At 40.1% G+C, this 19,422-nt stretch overlaps 2 protein-coding genes across 3 annotated transcripts in view; one reads left to right on the top strand and one right to left on the bottom strand.

The window, feature by feature from the left end:
- Positions 1 to 3,261: 3,261 nt before the first annotated feature.
- The window catches only part of FAM114A1 (family with sequence similarity 114 member A1), a 47,979-nt gene continuing 31,818 nt past the window's right edge, over positions 3,262 to 19,422 (top strand). Inside the window, exons 1-2 of the mRNA XM_025187966.2 lie at positions 3,262 to 3,603; positions 5,776 to 5,863. Of these exons, the coding sequence (XP_025043751.2) occupies positions 3,262 to 3,603; positions 5,776 to 5,863 (430 nt within the window). The remainder of the gene's footprint in view (positions 3,604 to 5,775; positions 5,864 to 19,422) is intronic.
- The window catches only part of TMEM156 (transmembrane protein 156), a 107,305-nt gene continuing 91,480 nt past the window's right edge, over positions 3,598 to 19,422 (bottom strand). Inside the window, exon 7 of one of the 2 annotated variants that reach the window (XM_075930577.1) lies at positions 3,598 to 8,843. The gene's annotated coding sequence lies outside the window, so the exon portion shown is untranslated. The other variant, XM_075930578.1, reaches the window with a different exon arrangement.

Genomic DNA, 19,422 nt, shown 5'->3' with positions numbered 1-19,422 from the left:
GCAATTTCATTAACATACAATCATCACATGATTTTTGTTATTTCCTGTGAGACTATAAAGGACTGAAAATGAGCTAACGTTAAAAAGAATTTTAATTGAAAAGTGAAGGGGAAAGTTTTAACTTCAGGGATGTAGAGATTAACTCTCCTCTTTGGTTTTCTACCTGTTTAACTCTTAAATTACTCCTGATTTATACTAGGGTGATTAAATATTAGTTAATTGATTAGTCGAGTAACCTCATGAATTCTGTCTATAGTTCCCTGGGGTGGGGCTGACAGCCAGTGTGCTCCGGCCTCACTCGTGAGGAGCCAAGCTCTCCTTGAAGACTAGCTGCCTGTTGCCCAGTACTGTTGTGTCTGATAAAGAGGCAGCAGCATGGGGTGGCAGTAGCCCCTGTATAGGAGATGTCTGAGCTCCTAGACCTGGTACGAGCCAAAACAGCTTGGCTGCCTGCCCATGTGGCTCCTAATACACTTCAAAGGTAGAGCCACATTGCGGGGTAGGTCCCAGACCCGGCATGAGCCAGGACCAAGCTGGGCTGCCTGCCTGCCCAGCTCCTAATACACTTTAAATGCAGAGCTGCAGCAGAGTAGGTCCCAGACCCGGTGCAAATCAAGAGTGAGCCAGGCTGCTGGCCAGCCTGCTAAAAAATTTACTGGCAGTGGGATGGGGGAGAGAAATGCTAGTAGTCTACTCTATAGCATTATCATAAGCTTTTGCTTATCGGTTAATCGGTTAATTGACTACACTATTATTACATCTCTAATTTATACCTGTGTAAACAAGAACACAGTCTAGTCAATTCTGCTTAATCATATCAAACAGATTATTTGTATAGCCTTAATCATTATAAATATATCTATATAGAACTCAAGTAGTCGAAACCCAAAGTGTGAGTTACCAACAGTTAAAATAAATTACATTCCTAAGTAGTATAGCCAACTTCAAATACCAGAAAAAGTTTGAATGTGAGGCTCACTTATTTATTGTGTGTAAAAAATTTCTATTGCTTTAATTAGAACATGAGAGAGCACCAGATCTGTGTGGGACAGAAGTAAATTTGGGTCTAAAATAAAGAATGTACCTACTAAAATTCTACAATTGATAGGTATATGTTCATATTTGGTTGTAAATCTGTTGTAAATCTGAAGTAACTCCATGGGAGTTAATGCTCCTACATTTGGGTAAAACAGGCGTGGGAGAAGAATTAAGCCCAATGTATCTGAAAAGCAGTTCTCCTTTGTCTGTCTTCCAAGACCTATGTTCATAAAACACAAAGGCTACGTCTACACTGGCATGATATTCCGAAAATGCTTTTAACGGAAAACTTTTCCGTTAAAAGCATTTTCGGAAAATCACGTCCAGATTGGCAGGATTCTTTTCCACAAAAGCACTTTTTTGCGGAAAAGCGTCCGTGGCCAATCCAGACGCTGTTTTCCGCAAAAAAGCCCCGATCGCCATTTTCGCGATCAGGACTTTTTTGCGGAAAACAGTACTGTGCTGTCTACACTGGCCCTTTTGCGCAAAAGTCTTTTGGAAAAGACTTTTGCCCGAACGGGAGCAGCATAGTATTTCTGGAAAAGCACTGACGATCTTACATGAGATCGTCAGTGCTTTTCTGGAAATTCAAGTGGCCAGTGTAGACAGCTGGCAAGTTTTTCCGCAAAAGTAGATGATTTTGCGGAAAAGCTTGCCAGTCTAGACACAGCCAATGGGAAGGGGCTGCTAGCAGCCATAGTTGTACTGCAGAATGACCACTGGAGGCGCAGGTGCGCCAGTAGGAGAGTGGCCAGCTGGGGACAGGGCTCTAGATGTTGCTGGCCACTCACACGGGTAAGATTCCTGTGCTGCTGAGCTGCCTGTTAGGCAGCATGGCTTCCCTTTCGCCAACCAGACCCAGGGAGCCGGCAGCCAGGCAGCATAGTCCCCGGCCAGCCCAGGGGAGCTGTTTTATAGCAGCCTTCATACAAACAATACTTGAAAATTCTCTGCAGAGTTCAATAATAAAGTTATGGTTTAAAAATGACTGTAGAAGAGAAATGTTCTGTTTTTGCATGAGATTAGAGAATGAATAGCATGTAGGGCAGATAATGGAAACATTATTCCAGATGGCAAGGGTTACAGAGCTGCTCTTCTTGCACTCTCATTGGTGAGATAATGGGAGGGACCTCGGGGAAACCAGTGCTAAACAAGCAGAGAGAATTTCAGTAACTCAGGCCACGGCTGTTGGCCTTCTGTAGGAGAGGGTGAGTGAGGTTCTGTGGCTGGCAATGTGCAAGAGGTCAGACTAAATCAAGGGTCTCAAACACCCGGCCCATGGGTCATCCCTGGCCAGAATGATTGCATAATCCAGCCAGAGACTCTTGGTGGACTGGGGGGGAACTCGTGCTTTACTGGTCCCCAAGCCACATCCCTTCCTGCCATCACCCTGCCTCTCCATCCCATGGTGCTCTGTCCCCCAAGGATGCCACTTTGGGGATTATTGCGGGGCATGGCATGGCAGCAGCAGTTGGGCCTCCCATGGCAGCAGGAGCCACGGGGAAGCAGAGTGAGTGCACTTGCCCAGTGTGTTCTGCTTCCCCAATGGCTCCTGCCACTGCAGAGAGTGCAGGGAGGTGCAACCCCTGCCACCACGTGGTGCCAGGCCCCCCCGGTGATCTCTGAAGCCACGTCCTTGGGGGATGGTGGAAAGAGGGTGGGACAATGATGGGAAGGAGTGGGGTGTGGGGACCAGTAATAGACAGGACCCACTCGGCCCACTGGGAGTTCTAGGTTTGATTGTGCAATCGCTCCGCACAGGGATAGCCTACAGGCCAGGAGTTTGAGACCCTTGAAGTAGATGATCATAATGGTCCATCTGGCCTTAAAGTCTATTAGTCTATAATATGAAGAAAATAAAAAGTCTTGGACAAGTCTATGTTGGGTTTTAAATCAGCAAGATTTCTTTAGATAAGGTAATCAGTGTTTATTACATGGACTGTATATACTGTCCTCCAAGATCAAGGATTATAACTAACCTGCACAAACTAACCTTGATGATTTCTGTAAATGAAACACTGCTAATTTACAACACAGACTTCTGTAGTCTTCTGTGTCATTATTAGCATGCTGTGTATCTGCAATGTGATTGAATGTGATTGCAAGGCAGGATATATATTTCACTGCCTTTGTGTCGTTTAAGTGTTTGTGAGATTTGACATTGATTTGATTAGTTCATATAAATATACTCATCTCTTTGGTTTTTTTAAGTTGAAATAAAAAATGTCTAATGACATGAGTGACGCAGTACCCATTGAAGGAAAACCTGAAACAATGGCAATGCCTAGTAGTGATGAATCGGCTAAAGATACAGCAGAACATAGTGAAATGCCTGGGATCTTGCATGGGTCTTCCCAAGATGAACAGAGACAAGTTTCTTATAATACTAGTAATGGACAGGAAGGGGACATGGCTATCAATGAAAATCCTTTGACTATGGAAGTAATTGCAAGTCAGCCTTCCAGCAGAAAGGTGACTGAAAACGTGCCTACTGACTGCAGCGAGTCTGTGAGCCTTGATCCTGAACCTGGATCAGAAGTGACACCAAATGAACAAAGCAGTCCAGTAAGTAATCTTGTCTTTTTCTTCCAGAACAGCTTTCCTTTATGGTAATTAGCTTTCTGTATGAGAGAATCATAAGCATATTTCCCCACTTTGTGCAAAGAACAGGATTCTGTAAAAATAATATATTTTGTAAAAATAATAGATTTGCTGCATTAGCATTTTGCTATGAAATAATCATGGGCAATTTTCTACAAAAATCTAGGAAATCATGCCAAAAAATCTGTGGTAAAATAACACTGTTTAGATTGCAGTGAAGCACTCAACAGTTAGGAAAAGTCAAATTTGCCCATGTGACATGAATTTGCTCCCCTGGTGTGTATGTACTATGATAATCCTTCATTTTCTTCACACCCCGGTTCATTCAGTGCATGGGATGGACAAAAAGTGGGCAGAAGTGGGTCACATATGCAACCATTAATTTGTGCTTCCTGACTTCTGGGTATCTGACTGCAAACTATACAATATCCTTTCAGCCTAAGGATGTATTTGTTTTCATATTTACATTCTGTTAGCACCTGAAGCCTCAATCAGATTAGGCCCACATTGTAGAACAGTATCCTTGCCTCAAAGAGATGATAGTCTGGTAAGGCCAGTCTAGCCCTATTTAGACACATGCTTAAGTCCCATTGAGTTCAGTGAGACTTAAGCACATTCAAATGCTTTGCTGAATAGGGGGCCTTTAAAGATAAGATATGCCAGATGGACAAACACATGAGTTCAAAAACAAGAAGATGTTTTAACCTAAAGTAGCCGTATTTGCTCTTCTTAGCTAATTGGTAGTCATAACCACAATTCACCATCTGTCTAACAATTATCAGACAACATTTCTATTGATGTTCCATAGAGCTCATCTCAAAATCTTGAGATGTTTCAGTTATTACTATTGTTTTGTTTATATTAGTACCTACTACTTTTAAAATTATAATTAACTAGCCATAATGAAAAACTGAAATTAAAACGACCCTAGCTCCTGAAGGTTCATGAATCTTTGTTTTCTACTTCAGCTGAGTGCACAGAACTGCTTATGTTAGTGGCACAATTACTATTGCTTGTGGATACTGTGTTTGCTTCACCTGTAAAAGCAAAAGTTATTTCTTTTTTTTTATTTCATGTCAGCAGCATAGAATCCGTGTCCAATAAGGACACAGCAACTTCTCCATTTAATATGGTGAGCAGAAAGGATCTCTAATCAAATTACAGACAAGGAATTGTAGGCCAAGGACTGGAGGAAAGAAATAATTTATTCTTCCCCTTTGAATATGGGTGAAGAGGGTCATGCACATAAGACGTGTGCCTTTTCTAAGGAACCTGTTTTCCTGTCCAGAGATTCAATACATATTGAAGCTAGGTTACAAAGAAGTGATATAGAAGTTCTAATAAGACAATTGATTTTTTTAGCCTTATTAAAATATGGAATACTGAAAATAGTCTAATGCAATACAATAATTTTAGCTACACTTTATTTTCTTGAGAGAGGGAATGTAGGCCTTTGCACCAGAGTTACTCTCTTCTCTGCACCTACCACAGAAGCTTAAACTTTAACCAGAAACCTCAATTTAAAGTAAAATAATGCAGCACTGCAACGCCACCATTGAATATAAGACAGTATCTTCTTTGGGTTTCTATTCCCACAGATCCCTGATGGCATTACAGGTTGAACCCCTGTAATCTGGATTTCCCTGATCCAGCATTGTCAGTGATCCCATGGGTACTTGGGGCTGGAGCACTCATGAATGAAAACCAGTTGGGCTGGGGCCAGGAACATTACTGGACCAGGGAAGAGCTGAGCCCAGGTGGGCAGAGCCCCTGCAGGCTGGGACAGCTGAGCTGTGGAATCCCAGCAGGTCAGAGCAGTTGAGCTGCAGAGCCCTTGCAGACCTGGGGGGGGAGGGCAGAGATGCAGCTGAGCCCCAGCATCCTAGGAGGCTGCTGTAGAGCGCAAGCAGGGGGAGTGGAGATGCTGGCAGCCCCAGGTCCAGCAAATTCTGTCATTTGGGACTGGTCAGTCCCGAGGGTGCCAGACCATGGAGATTCAACCTGTACTGTTGAATTACAAATGTAATTACATTGTTTAATACATGCTGGAGTCTGGTTTCTAGTAGTGGATATTTTTTCTCCTGTATTTGGGCAATTTAAATTTCTGACGGTGAAACTGAATATTTCCTACTGTAGGATTTGGACTCCTCTCCTAAAGGAAGTGGATGGGGAGCATGGGGATCATGGGGCAAATCTCTGCTGTCAACAGCATCTGCCACAGTTGGTAAGTGTTCAGCCATTAAACCTTGTGGCATCACTGGACAGTACTTTTAAATCAGAGTTTTAATGCAGGTTGGCATGGTTAAATGCTCTTAAAGGCAACTATTAATGACTAAGTGGTTGTTTACATTTGTAAGATTTATATGTAATCTTATCCTGCTTTGAACAAAATATTCCTGGGCTACCATGACCTTTGCAATGTGAAAGAAATTTTTTTTTCTTGTAAATCATTTTGGCTTTCATGAAAGGTCAGTGAAGTCAACAAATTACCTCATTAGATTTCAGAGAGCATAAGGAGATCCTGAATATTTTTTTAAATTATAAGCCTTTTAACTTCTAACATATCTTCTAAATTCAAAGCCAACTTAAGCCACTAGTGACAAAAAGTATGTTATATTATCAATTTGTTATCTGACAAAAAATTGTGTGGTGCCAGGTAGCCATTTTACAAAGAAACCAGTTTAATTTACATCCTTACTGGAAGTTTTAAGAGAGAGGCTAAGCACTTAGGGGTTTGAAGTCTGAATTAACCTTCCTACTCTTCAAGATGGTATTAGAGTTGGGGAAAATTGAAAGGATATTATTGGAAAAGTTTGCATTGCTGTTGTGCATTCATATTCTTCAGTCTCTTTGGGCTGTCTGACCAGCATCTTTCACAAAGTCATAGTTGAAAAATCAACAATGTTTTCATTTGATTATATTCACACAAATCAGTACATAAATCCTGGATTCTTGGGAGTAGGATCTACCAACATCCAAATGTACTATCATTTCTTGAATTAATGTAGGTTTGGTAAAGTAATAGGCATTAAACATTAAGAATTTTCTTCTTAATGACAAGTTCATGGTATGAGCCAGGGGATTTGTGTGTGTGTATTATGATTATTTATATAATTACTAATAGGCATCTCAAGGAATTTAAGAAATGCAGGTAGTGAGTTTAGTCATGTTAGGTTAAAATAACAATGTATATGCTTTGAACAGAAAAGAAACAGTATCTATATGTTTATACTTTATATGCATATCATAGTACATTAATGCTATTATAACTAACGTGCAAAGTCTTTCATGTAAGTACTGCTGACCTATGACTGTTGTCCCCTAGTAGATAGTTTCTTGCATGAGGAAACAAATAGGTAATAAATCCACTCTTCAGTATAATAGAGAAGGTATTAAATTATCCTATTACTGGAAGTTGCAGCTAGACAAATTCAGGCAGGAAATAAGGTGTAAAATTTTGAAACAGTTTTCCAAGAGTAAAGGCAGATTCTACATCACTGATTTTAAAATCAATATTGGATGTTTTCTAAAAGATTTGCTCTAGGATTGATTATTGAAAAGTTCTATGGCCTGTTGTATAGGAGACCAAACTAGATGTTCACAATGATCTTGGGATCAATGATTCCCTTAATACAACCAAGGAATATGCAAGACCTTGTGAGTACTGAAATACAAAACATTCTTCCAAGCAATATGAGTCATGCAATAGTCTACTTATTTCAATTACCCAACTTGTTTACTGCTATTATATCAGTATGTATACATAGTGCTCAGCCTGAGCTCATTGGTTAACCCTCATGGTTATATGCAGTTCTCCCTCCCCTCCACCTCCCCTCGCCTCCTCCCCCCCACTGCTGCCTCTGTATCAGAGGCAGCAGCGCAGGGGGAGACGCAGGAGCCAATGCTCACAGGGAAGCCAGCTTAAAAGCTGGGTCCCAGAAAACACCGGCTCCCGCAGAGCCAAGTGCTGGGGTGGGGGCAAGGAGGTGGAAGCTGATACACATGGGAAGCTGGCTTTCAAGTGGTAACACATTTACAAAAATAAACAAATGTTAACATCCCAGAGAAAGAGGCAACTTTCCTTTGTTTCAGGGCTTTAACTGCTGGAGAAAGACTGCCCTCCTTCCCAGCCTCTGCTCGGGGGCTGCTCTGGTGGGGAGAGGGAGACATTCCCCTCCTTCTCAGCCCCATCTCACTATCTGCCAGGGCAAAGTGGTGGGGTGAGAAAGAGACACCCTCTCCCATTCCCAGAACAGTTTGGTGGTTGGTGGGACAGGGGAAAGATACCTCCTACCCTGAGGACTGCTATTTACAATTCCTAGTGCCCTATAGCGCTCAACCATCTGCACCATGCCCACAGAGGAGGAGGGTGGCCACTTCACAGGAGAGCTATCTCAAGGGCTAGGGGACAAGCCCAGGGCTGGGATGGGGCAGGAACAGGGCTAGAAGTGGGGACACTGACAGAGGAGCAAGCAGGGAGTGGTGTGAATGCATGGGGAGTTCATGGGGATTGGATCATAGGAGACTCGCCTTCCCTCTCCCTAGCCCAGTTTCAGTTCACTTGGTGCAAAGGGAGCCCTGCTAGTTCTGGTTGGTACTGAGGAGAAGGCAGATCCTTGCAGGTGGTGTGGGGGGGAGGGGAGGAAAGCAGTGCTTCTGGGGCATCGAGGGGGGCTGCAGTTAGCCCTCTTCACCCTAAAGACAATTGAGATGCTACACACCAAGTAAGTGTGCAGTGGCTTTAACTGGGGAGGCAGAGCCTTACTGGAAGGAAACCAGTCACCTCAGCTTCTCCCATGCTGCTGCTATGCAGTCCCAGTGGCTGCTTCGGCTCAGCAGTCAAAGTGTGGGGGTCTGGGAGCTGAGGGAGGGGGGCGGTCACAGAGCATCATGAATCACTGGGCAGCACAGACATGCATAGCCCATGGTTCCCTCCCTAGCTGGAGTCAAGGCAGCTTCCTGGGCCTCACAGGACTGATTCGCCCTCCCCAACGGAGCGGTAATTCCTCTTGCCAGAGCCCTTTATTCTTGCTTCATCTGCTGGATCTGGCTATCCCTTGCATGCGTGCCCACCAGCCAGCTGCTCTAGTGAATCCTTCAAAACCTGCCGCTTCTCCTCTTCTCTCCCAGCTTTGTCCAGGGAGTGGACCAGAGGTGAAGCGGGGTTCTGCTCCACAGCTTGCTGGAGATGAGCTGAAGGTTTCCTTTTGACAGAAGGGGAAACAGCTGATGAGTGGCGGTTGGGTGCAGCCCTAGAGATTACATGATGAATTTTGCATAAAGCATATTTGAATTATGCATATTCATATTCAAAACACATCGCCATAAAAATATGTAGGCGTAGCATCACAGACATATCTTGAAAGTAACTGAAGTTGCAAGCATGTTACTGAGAGCAGAATTTAACTTGCAAAATAGAATTCTGTCCTCAATTGCAAAAGCACATTTCTCATTAAGGTAATTAAGAGAGAGACGTTTATCTGATGGTAAAATATGATCTTTTAGAAATAAAAAAGAGACATAATGTATGGTATGAAGAGAGATTAAAAAGAAAGCATTGTGTGGAAAGATTAGTATGTGCGATATGTCGGAAGTATATAAAATAATTAATGATACAGAGAAGATTAAACCATTAGATGATTAGATGAAGGAGATAGTCTATACGTCTCTTGTAGTCATTTCTAACCCTGTGATTTTATAGTTATCCTCATTGTAGAAAAACAAGGAAACAATGAATGAAATTGAAAGTAAACACATTTAAAACAAGTAAAAAGAAATACTTTTTAAAAACACATAATTGACCTCACTGTCATACCATATAACTGGGGCCAAAAGCTTCATATCTAAGGGTTTAGAAAAGGATTGGGTATTTTTATGGATGTATATTCACAGTTACATTAGATAAAATTGAAACATTGTTATATGGGATATAAACCTGTGTGCTTCCAGATTCACTCTACATGGACCAGGAAGAATATCCCCCTACAGACAGGCTATTTCTTAATTATCCATTATAGAAATTCTTGCTCCCAACTTTTAAGTGTTTAAAGTATGTCTACTGTCAAAGAATATTGGATTATATAGATCACAGGTCTGAGCACAATTATAATTCCTAGATAGAGGGGAAACTAAGCTTTTTATACAGTCAGTGAGGAATCGTTGTAATAGATCTTCTTTTTATTTTATATTTTATATTTATTATTATTCTTTAAAATATTCTATTGAGTATCTGAATAATTCATCCCACACTACTTCTTTCATCTATTCCACTATATCAGAAAACAGGTATCACATGATACAATCCACCTGAATGTTGCTTGTCCCCTTAATGTAGCAAGTGCTACAAACAAAGCCATTTTTCTCGTACTAAAACTAGCAGCAGCATCTTAGATCTAGTACTTCGCTGTTTCTTAGTAATCCCATTTCTGTAACAGGCTTGCTTGTTCCCAGTGAAGCATGACAAATGTTTACTGCCCTTTGCTTTATTTGTTATACATTTTTCTTAGTAAAAGTAGCTGAAATGGTTGCACAGTAATGTGATTGACCAGTTAACATTTTAAAGGGATAACAGCTCTCTTCAAGGCTGACTGAAATGGATGTTCATCCCTGTTGGTTTCATTATCCTTCAGGCCCTGATTTAGTACTTCCAAACAGATTAGCATTTTTACAGTATGGCGGTAATTTGCTTAGCATTGCTGTCGTTGGTTTCTAGCAGCATTTTCTATGCGAATTCAGTCTTCTTTCTCTACTTAACTATTTCAACACATACACACAGGGTTTGGTTTTTTTTTTTTTGAGAAAATGTCCTTCATCTCCAAAGTAACATTCACATTTAACTAGTCTTTTTGGCTTCAAAGGGGTAGCCAATTTAGTCTGTAACTAGAGAAACTTAAAAAATGACTTGTCTGGCAGCACCTTAAAGACTAACAAAACATGTGGATGGTATCATGAGCTTTGGTGAGTACAACCCACTTCTTCAAATGAAACATGGTGACAACATGTGACAACATCATACAACATGGTGACCTTGAGATCCATTAGTGAGTGCTAGGGCAGGTTAAAGTATTCTGCAACAGGTTTCTGTATGTTGACTTTTCGGATATCTGATTCATGTCCATTAATCCTTTCTGGTAGAGACTGTCCAGTTTGACTAATATACATGGCAGAGGGGCATTGCTGGCACAGATCACATTAGTAGATATGCAGTTAAATGAGCCTCTGATTTGTTGGCTGATGTGGTGGGGTCCAGTGGATTGTACCCATGAAAGCTCATGATACCATCTACATGTTTTGTTAGTCTTTAATGTGCTAATAGACCAGTGTTTCTTAAACTGTGCTCTATAGCACACTGGTGTGCCGTGAGGCAGTCAGAGGTGTGCCACGGAAAACAACAGAAATCAAAATGGCCACCCTTAAAGGGGAAGGTGACCTTTTTTTTTTCCTCAACAAAAAAATCCTTGGTGTTTCTCATAAAAAAATTGTTTGGTGTTCCTCGGTCTTAAAAAGTTTAAGAAACAACACTGTGCTAGACTATTTGTTGTTTTTTAGTCTTTTTGGGCCACCCTCCTCTCAGCACTCCCACGGGCGTGGCTATTGTTGAAAGAACACTTTGTCACAGTGCTAAACAAAAAGCTTTTATAATGCCTTTTGATCGGTAACACAACCTCAACTATAGTTAGTATTTGACACTAGATGTCTCACTAATTACATTTTTGAGGCAATGGGAGAAAGAATGAAGTATGTTTCCATGTAATGAGGTAAGAAGACTTTTGTTTAAAAGCATGCTGGGTCTGAGTCTCTCTTCTGTGGTACCAGCATAAATTGAGAGTAGCTTTACTGAAGATACTGGAGTTAAACTGATGCAAATGAAAAGAGAATCAGTCCCAATATTGTGTGTACAGCATATGATTGCATTGTATCACAAATACAGAGTATATCCATTTTCATTGCCCTTCCTCTCTAAACCAGTTGTGTTTTTAATGAATCCACAATAATGTATCCAATTGTTTTATTGCCTTATGTTAGTGCATTACATACATTATATATTTGCTTCACTTATGATGTTGGATTAGTTGTATTTCCTATCAAAGTCTAGTTCTGAATTTGTGGCATATGTACACAACACAATGAATACATTATTTTATTTAAAAAATCAAATACTTATGGTTTAAATACTTATTGTTTAAACTTACATTTCCATTAATGCCATAATACAGTGAAAAATGTTTGGGTTTTTACTCTGCCACTATTTAACTTGAATGATCAATTAATTGATATTAGAGAGCAGCATAATGTATCTCATTACACATTACTCATATTCAGTATTCTGCTGTCTTGATTATTTTGTGCATGTGTGTATTCCTCTTCTAGTCCTTTATCCTGAAGAACAGAATATAAGAAATATCAATCACCTTTTCTTTATGCTTCCTGCTGTCTTTCTGTTATTCAGTATGATAAAATAAAATGTAATTGCTGATGTCACTGTATGCAAGAGTGGTTCATAGTTATGTGTAGTAATCAGTGTTACATAGCCTAAATTTCATTATATGTGGAACAGAAATTGAAGTGCCTGAGATTAAATTAAATTGAAACATTGAGATGCTGTGAAAATCTGTTTCTTTATCTAAATACAGTATTCCTCCAAAAACTTGATGTTATGCTCATACCTTGTGTGATCATAAAAAAAAAATTTAATCTCTTCAGAAAATAACTTTTTCATTACACAAATTAGAATTGATTAGCCATTACATGTTTTAAGACTGAAAACATGGATGTTAAAAACTCTTTTGTAAATAACACACAGATGATTTAGCTGCTGTAAAAATAACACATTTTTTTACAGATCTTACATTATAAGTCTATTTACTAAAGTTCACGTATCACAATCTGATAGTTTTGAACAGATTTCAGTGGGCTGTAGCCATCATCCTTTCTTTGCAGCTACATGGAACAAGAAATATTTTTCCCTTGTAACATGGAGTTGTGGTATGGAAATACTTAAGAATCCCTGATACAGTTTAAAGCCCTTCATGTAAATTAAGAACATAAGAATGGCCTTACTGAGTCCGACCAATGGTCCATCTAACCAAGTTGGGCACCGCATTTCAAGAAAGATGTGGAGAAATTGGAGAGGGTCCAGAGAAGAGCAACGAGAATGATTAAAGGTCTAGAGAACATGACCTATGAGGGAAGACTGAAGGAATTGGGTTTGTTTAGTTTAGAAAAGAGAAGATTGAGGTGGGACATGATAGCAGTTTTCAGGTATCTAAAAGGGTGTCATAAGGAGGAGGGAGAAAACTTGTTCATCTTGGCCTCTGGGGATAGAAAAAGAAGCAACGGGCTTAAACTGCAGCAAGAGAGGTTTACGTTGGACATTAGGAAAATGTTCCTAACTGTCAGGGTAGTCAAACACTGGAATAAATTGCCCAGGGAGGTTGTAGAATCTCCATCTCTGGAGATATTTAAGAGTAGGTTAGATAAATGTCTATCAGGGATGGTCTAGACAGTATTTGGTCCTGCCATGAGGGCAGGGGACTGGACTCGATGATCTCTCGAGGTGCCTTCCAGTCCTAGTATTCTATGATTCTATAATTCTAAGTATCCTGTCTTCTGACAGTGGCCAATACCAAGTGCTTCAGAGGGATTGAACAGAACAGATAATCATCAAATGATCCATCTCCTTTCACCCATTCCCAGATTTAGGCAAATTGAAGCCAGGAACATTTCAGAGCATGGTTGTGCATCCCTACCCATTTTGGCTAAGAGCCATGGATGGACCTGTTCTTCATGAACTTATCCTTTTCTTTTTTGAACTCCATCATAGTCTTGGCCTTCATAACATCATCTGGCAAGGAGTTCCACAGGTTGACTGCATGTTGTGTGAAAAAATACTTTGTTTGTTTGTGTGTTTGTTTGTTTGTTTTAAACCTGGTGCCTATTAATTTCATTTGGTGACCCATAGTTCTTGTGTTGAGGAGGAGTAAATAGCACTTATTTATTTACTTTCTCCACACTAGTCATGATTTTATAGATCTCTATCTTATCTCTCCTTAGATGAATCTCTTTTCCAACTTGAAAAGTCCCAGTGTTATTAATTTCTCTTCATAAAATCTGTTCCATACCCAGTAATTTTTGTTGCCCTTTTCTGTGCCTTTTCCAATATTGGTATATCTCTTTTGAGATGGAGTGACCAGATTTGCCTGCATTGTACCACAGAGGCAATATAATGTTTTGTTTTGTTATCCATCTCTTTTTCTAATGATACCCAGCATTTTGTTAACATTTTTAACTGCTGCTGCACATTTAGTGGATATGTTCAGAGAATTATCCACATTGACTCCAAGATCTTTTTTCTGAGTAGTAATAGCTAATTTAAACCCCATCATTTTATATGTATAGTTGGGACTATATTTTCCAATATGCATTACTTAGCATGTATTAACATATAATTTCATCTGCTGTTTTCTTATTGTATTATAAAAATATATACAGTAAAACCTGCGTTATCCGGCACGCTCGGGGATTCTGGCTATCTAAAAATTCAGGTTATCTGAGGGTCCCATCAACCTAGGAAAAACCAATGGACAGTAATAGAAAAACTCAAATTTTTAATATTGGTAGTTTTGTAGTGTGAGGCAGTTGGTCTCACATTTCTATTTTGAGCTAAAGATGATTAGTACTTCTTAAATAAAAAATTGTTAAGCCAATCATGGTAAACCAAGCCAGGCTTGTGCACCTGAAGATGTGACAGTATTGTGGCTGGGGGCAATGCTGGTTAACAAAGTTTCTGGTTAACAGAGGGCCGGATAACAAAGATTTCACTGTATGTATCTTTTGGAATAAGGAGATACATGGGGCCTGATTATGATATCATTTACTGGTTTAAGTGAACTTATTCCTGATTTACATAATGATGTAACTGTAATCAGAATCTAGTTCATGTGTCTGTCTTTGGAGAATTTTAAAAACACAGAGAGCAGTTTTATCCTAGACCCTAAAATGCATGGGGAACCAGTAGCATTGCTGAGGGTAAACATGATGTGATACCATGTATTTTGAGGTATGAACCTGAGGGCGGCACTGTTCTGCATATGCTGTCTTCCTCTATGGTTGAGGTTGCTAATGGTTCCCAGCCAGTATCGGAAGCCAATTTAGGGTTGTGGGCCTAATCTTTGACATATTAAATGGATCGTGCTTTGACTATCAGAAAGCTCTAAAGTGCTTAATTTATAATGAAAAAGGTGCTTGGGCTCAAGCGCGTGCTTTGTATTCATAACTGACATGGCAAGTCATGGGGTGCTCGGGTTATTAACTGCCAAGACTCAGCTTTGGCATAAATTAAGCACTGCTCCTCTGGGACCACAAAGTTCAAAGTCCAGGATGAAGTATGATAGCAGGAGACAAAGTGCTCTTGATTTAGGGGATCTGATTTTGATAGAAATTTTGAGGGGTGATCAATCAAATCCAAAGTTGACCGTCTTTAGGATTTGTTGCAAAACCTTCCTCATTGAAAAAGTCTTAACCGTTGTAAGAATGTCAGTGACAACATTTTATACAAACCCCTTCCCCCACTAACCAAAAACCCCTAACTTCCTAACAAACAAATCAACCAACCAACCAAAAAACTACTGAAGCTCATCTGATGAAGTGGGTTTTACCTACGAAAGCTCATGATACTGCTCATGATACTATAACTTTATAACTATAACTATAACTATATATATATATATATATATATATACACACACATACACACATAGAGAGAGAGAAGATTGAAGCTACCGTAGTTGATCTTCTGGGGTTCGAATTAGCGGGTCTAGTGAAGACATGCTAATTCATATTGACAAGGCACCCCTGTTGGTGCCGGTAATCCTGCTCCTCATGAGGAGTAGGGAAAGTTGATGGGAACGTGTACTCCTGTCAACCTCCCGCTGTGCAGATGGTACCAATATGCGATTTAAGATACTTGGAGGTATTCAGGGCTGCTCAACTTTGGAAGCGCTGGGGGCCACAGTGATACGCACAGCACATGCCAAGGCCACAACTTAAGTGTGGTTCTATATACTGTACATGCAAATATATGCATATAGCTTCATTCACACTGACGGGCATGAATACAAAGATTAAGCCTTATGCTGTGGTGGTCCCAAACGTGGCCAATATGAGCCAGTCAGCACTTCTCAGGCTCTGTTCACAAGGCTAAGCAGCCAGCACTTCCCATAATGCCCCAGCACCTCCTCTTTGGGGGCTAGCAATGCCAACACCGTGTACCCGTCTGTTCCAGCCAGCCCATCCGCTTGTGTCTTTCAGTGTTCACCACGCCTGCGAGACACCTCGCCATTGTGGAATGTTTTCCCAATGGAGGCCATGTTCAAAGGATCCCACCCACAGGCCACACGTTGAGGCCTGCATAAACCCAAGCCGCACTGCAGGCTGCAAACAAATGGGCCACATGTTGAGTAGCTCTGACCTACATAACGTAACTGGAGTTGTGTATCTTAAATCAACTTTCTCCTTCAGTATAGACCAGGCCTAAGGTGTCACAGGACTACTTGTTGTACCCTAGGCAAAGTTTTTCTCCAGAATTACAAGAGTACTGCAAGATGCTCCTTTCACCCAAGAAAAGTTCCTCTGTCTTTGAGACAGATGAAGGAAGAGGGGGAAAAGCTACAGATTTAGTTAGGTAACCAATGGAAAGAAAGTGGACAGGAAAGAGACTAATTCTGCCAGAAGATACTACATTTGTAGTATCAGCATAAATATGACATCATTCTGTAATACAAAATCAGTAAGTCTTCATCTCTAAAACTCAAATCATTGAGAGCCCTCCCATTTTCATGTTGTTAAAGTAACAAATAATTTGTCATATAAATCATTGTCACACTCATATTCTAAAACAATTTGTATTTCCACAGCATTTGTGCTTTCCCTCTTTCATGTACATCCCCAACAAATTACATCTGTCCCAGCTGGGCTACTCTGAGCTCATTGGCTTTGTATGTTAGAGTCAGAGGTGCTTAGCTCAGAGCTTAGTTCAGCAAAACCACATCCCGTTTCCCTGAATTATTGGCTCACAGTTCTGTGGTGCAAGAAAGCTAGATGTGCAGTTCTGCAGATGCTGAATTCTCATAATGTAAATATCAATACAGCGACAAATATGTGTGTGCTCATTTTCTTGAAGATGTAAGCATAGTGAAAAGCTATAAAGATTGTTTCAGGTTAGCATTTCAGAATATGAGAAAAACAAAATATCTTGTTTATGTAAATGAAAAGGAAACTGGAAAACAATCCTACCCCCCCTGCATACCCTTATCATGTGCAGTCAAGACTTTTTAAAATTGCATATAGATTTATCTGCAATATTTTGTAAGAATCTGAAAAGAAGATTAATAAAATGTTATGACTCAGTAGAAAAAATTGGAATTTCTTTGTATTTCCCTTTTATAAAAATATAAATAATACAGTTGCTAATGAATGCAACATAGAGTATCTAGCTATATTAATTTACAAACACAAATTAAGAATTACTTAAATGAGTTCCAGAAAGTTGGTCAATAAAAATAATGAATCATGAATTTACCAATGCTAATAATATTTTTATTGAGCCAATTTAAATGCACAGCAGGCTAGGGAAAGATAAAGTAGAACACCATTCTGTAATAACTTTAGTGACTCACACTTTAATTGCTACTAGCCTAACTAACTACTCAGTTTGACATACAGCTACAGTTTGTGAGACAGAAAGAAAGGGGAAAAGGTCATCTCAACCATCTTGTTGTGACAAATAAAACCTGTCAAATGTCATTGTTTCAGTGTAAAATGCAAGAATCCCATGTAAAAATTAGTAAATCAGTTATTTCACATAGCACAATCTGCTGATGTGTTCTTTTAGCTTTGGAACTTTTGTTGTTTTCCCTCCAGATACTCTGCCGTTCTTGCATGTGATCTCTCAAATGTGCTGCTTCCCAATGTAGAGTTATTGTATGTAATTTTATGGTCACCAGACTATATTTGTTGTATTCATAGAGCATCTCATGAGTAATCCATCTGGCAATCACAGAATCATTCAACAAACTTCTTTCCTATCCACCTTTAGTCAAAATGGTTGGTTGCATTTCTCTCTAATTGGATATCCCAGTTGCATATAAATATATTCTACATAAGAAGGGCCGTACTGGGTCAGACCAAAGGTCCATCTAGCCCAGTAGCCTGTCTGCCGACAGTGGCCAGCACCAGGTGCCCCAGAGAGGGTGGACCGAAGACAATAATCAAGCGATTTGTCTCCTGTCATCCTTCTCCAGCCTCTGACAAACAGAGGCCAGGGACACCATTTCTGTCCCCAGGCTAAAACCTTTTATGGACCTAACCTTCATGAACTTATCTAGCTTCTCTTTAAACTCTGTTATAGTCCTAGCCTTCACAGCCTCCTCTGGCAAGGAGTTCCACAGGTTAACTACACGCTGTGTGAAGAAGAACTTTCTTTTATTAGTTTTAAACCTCCTACCCATTAACTTCATTTGGTGTCCTCTAGTTCTTCTATTATGGGAACTAATAAATAACTTTTTTATTTGCCCTCTCCACACCACTCATGATTTTATATACCTCTATCATATCTCCCCTCAGTCTCCTCTTTTCTAAACTGAAAAGTCCCAGTCGTTTTAACCTCTCCTCATATGGGACCCGTTCCAAACCCCTAATCATTTTAGTTGCCTTTTTCTGAACCCTTTCCAAGGCCAAAATATCTTTTTTGAGGTGAGGAGACCACATCTGTACACAGTATTCAAGATGTGGGCGTACCATAGTTTTATACAGGGGCAGTAAGATATTCTGGGTCTTATTTTCTATCCCTTTCTTAATAATTCCTAGCATCCTATTTGCCTTTTTGACCACCGCTGCACACTGTGTGGAAGTTTTCAGGGAACTATCCACGATAACTCCAAGATCTCTTTCCTGATTTGTCATAGCCAAATTAGCCCCCATCATACTGTACGTATAGTTGGGGTTATTTTTCCTAATGTGCATTACTTTACACTTATCCACATTAAATTTCATTTGCCATTTTGTTGCCCAATCACTCAGTTTGGTGAGATCTTTTTGGAGTCCCTCACAGTCTGCTTCTGTCTTGACTATCCTAAACAGTTTGGTATCATCTGCAAACTTTACCACCTCACTGCTTACCCCTTTCTCCAGATCATTTATGAATAAGTTGAACAGGATTGGTCCCAGGACTGATCCTTGGGGAACACCACTAGTTACCCCTCTCCATTTTAGCTAACGATGAACTTTATTGCAGCAATCAAAATAACTCAAGAAGGACTCATTTTTTTAATTTATAAAAGGCATGCAATTCCCAATATTAGGGAGTAATAAATATCTACAATTGTATTGAAGTTATATACTTTTGGAAATCTTTGATTTGTTTTCTATATTGATGTTTTCACATCATCTGTTTAACTCACAACAACTTAGCTGGTGTAAAAGAAGCATAAGTGTGCAAAAATATCATTAACACCTCCTTATGCATACTTAAGCCCTAAATCGAAAAGGTATATAGGGGGAGGATTTTCAGGAGCTCTCAGCTATGTCCTTACCCTGGTCCCATTGACTCCAGTAAGAATTTTTCTGTCATCTGATCCAGGCAAAATCTTAAGCAAAAGCTCCTCTGGTCCAAAGGTCAAATGCCCCAGTAACATGAACAATGAAAGTCAGCTAGAATTACAGGGGGAGGATCATTTGAAAGGTAATATTAGAGCACCAAGATAATCCAGGGAAGTGGGATGATTG

Source organism: Pelodiscus sinensis, chromosome 5, assembly GCF_049634645.1.
Source record: "Pelodiscus sinensis isolate JC-2024 chromosome 5, ASM4963464v1, whole genome shotgun sequence".
In the NCBI taxonomy this organism is placed as follows: Eukaryota; Metazoa; Chordata; order Testudines; family Trionychidae; genus Pelodiscus; species Pelodiscus sinensis.
Note: the sequence above shows the minus strand (reverse complement) of the source record. Positions and strands in the feature narration are given on the sequence as shown.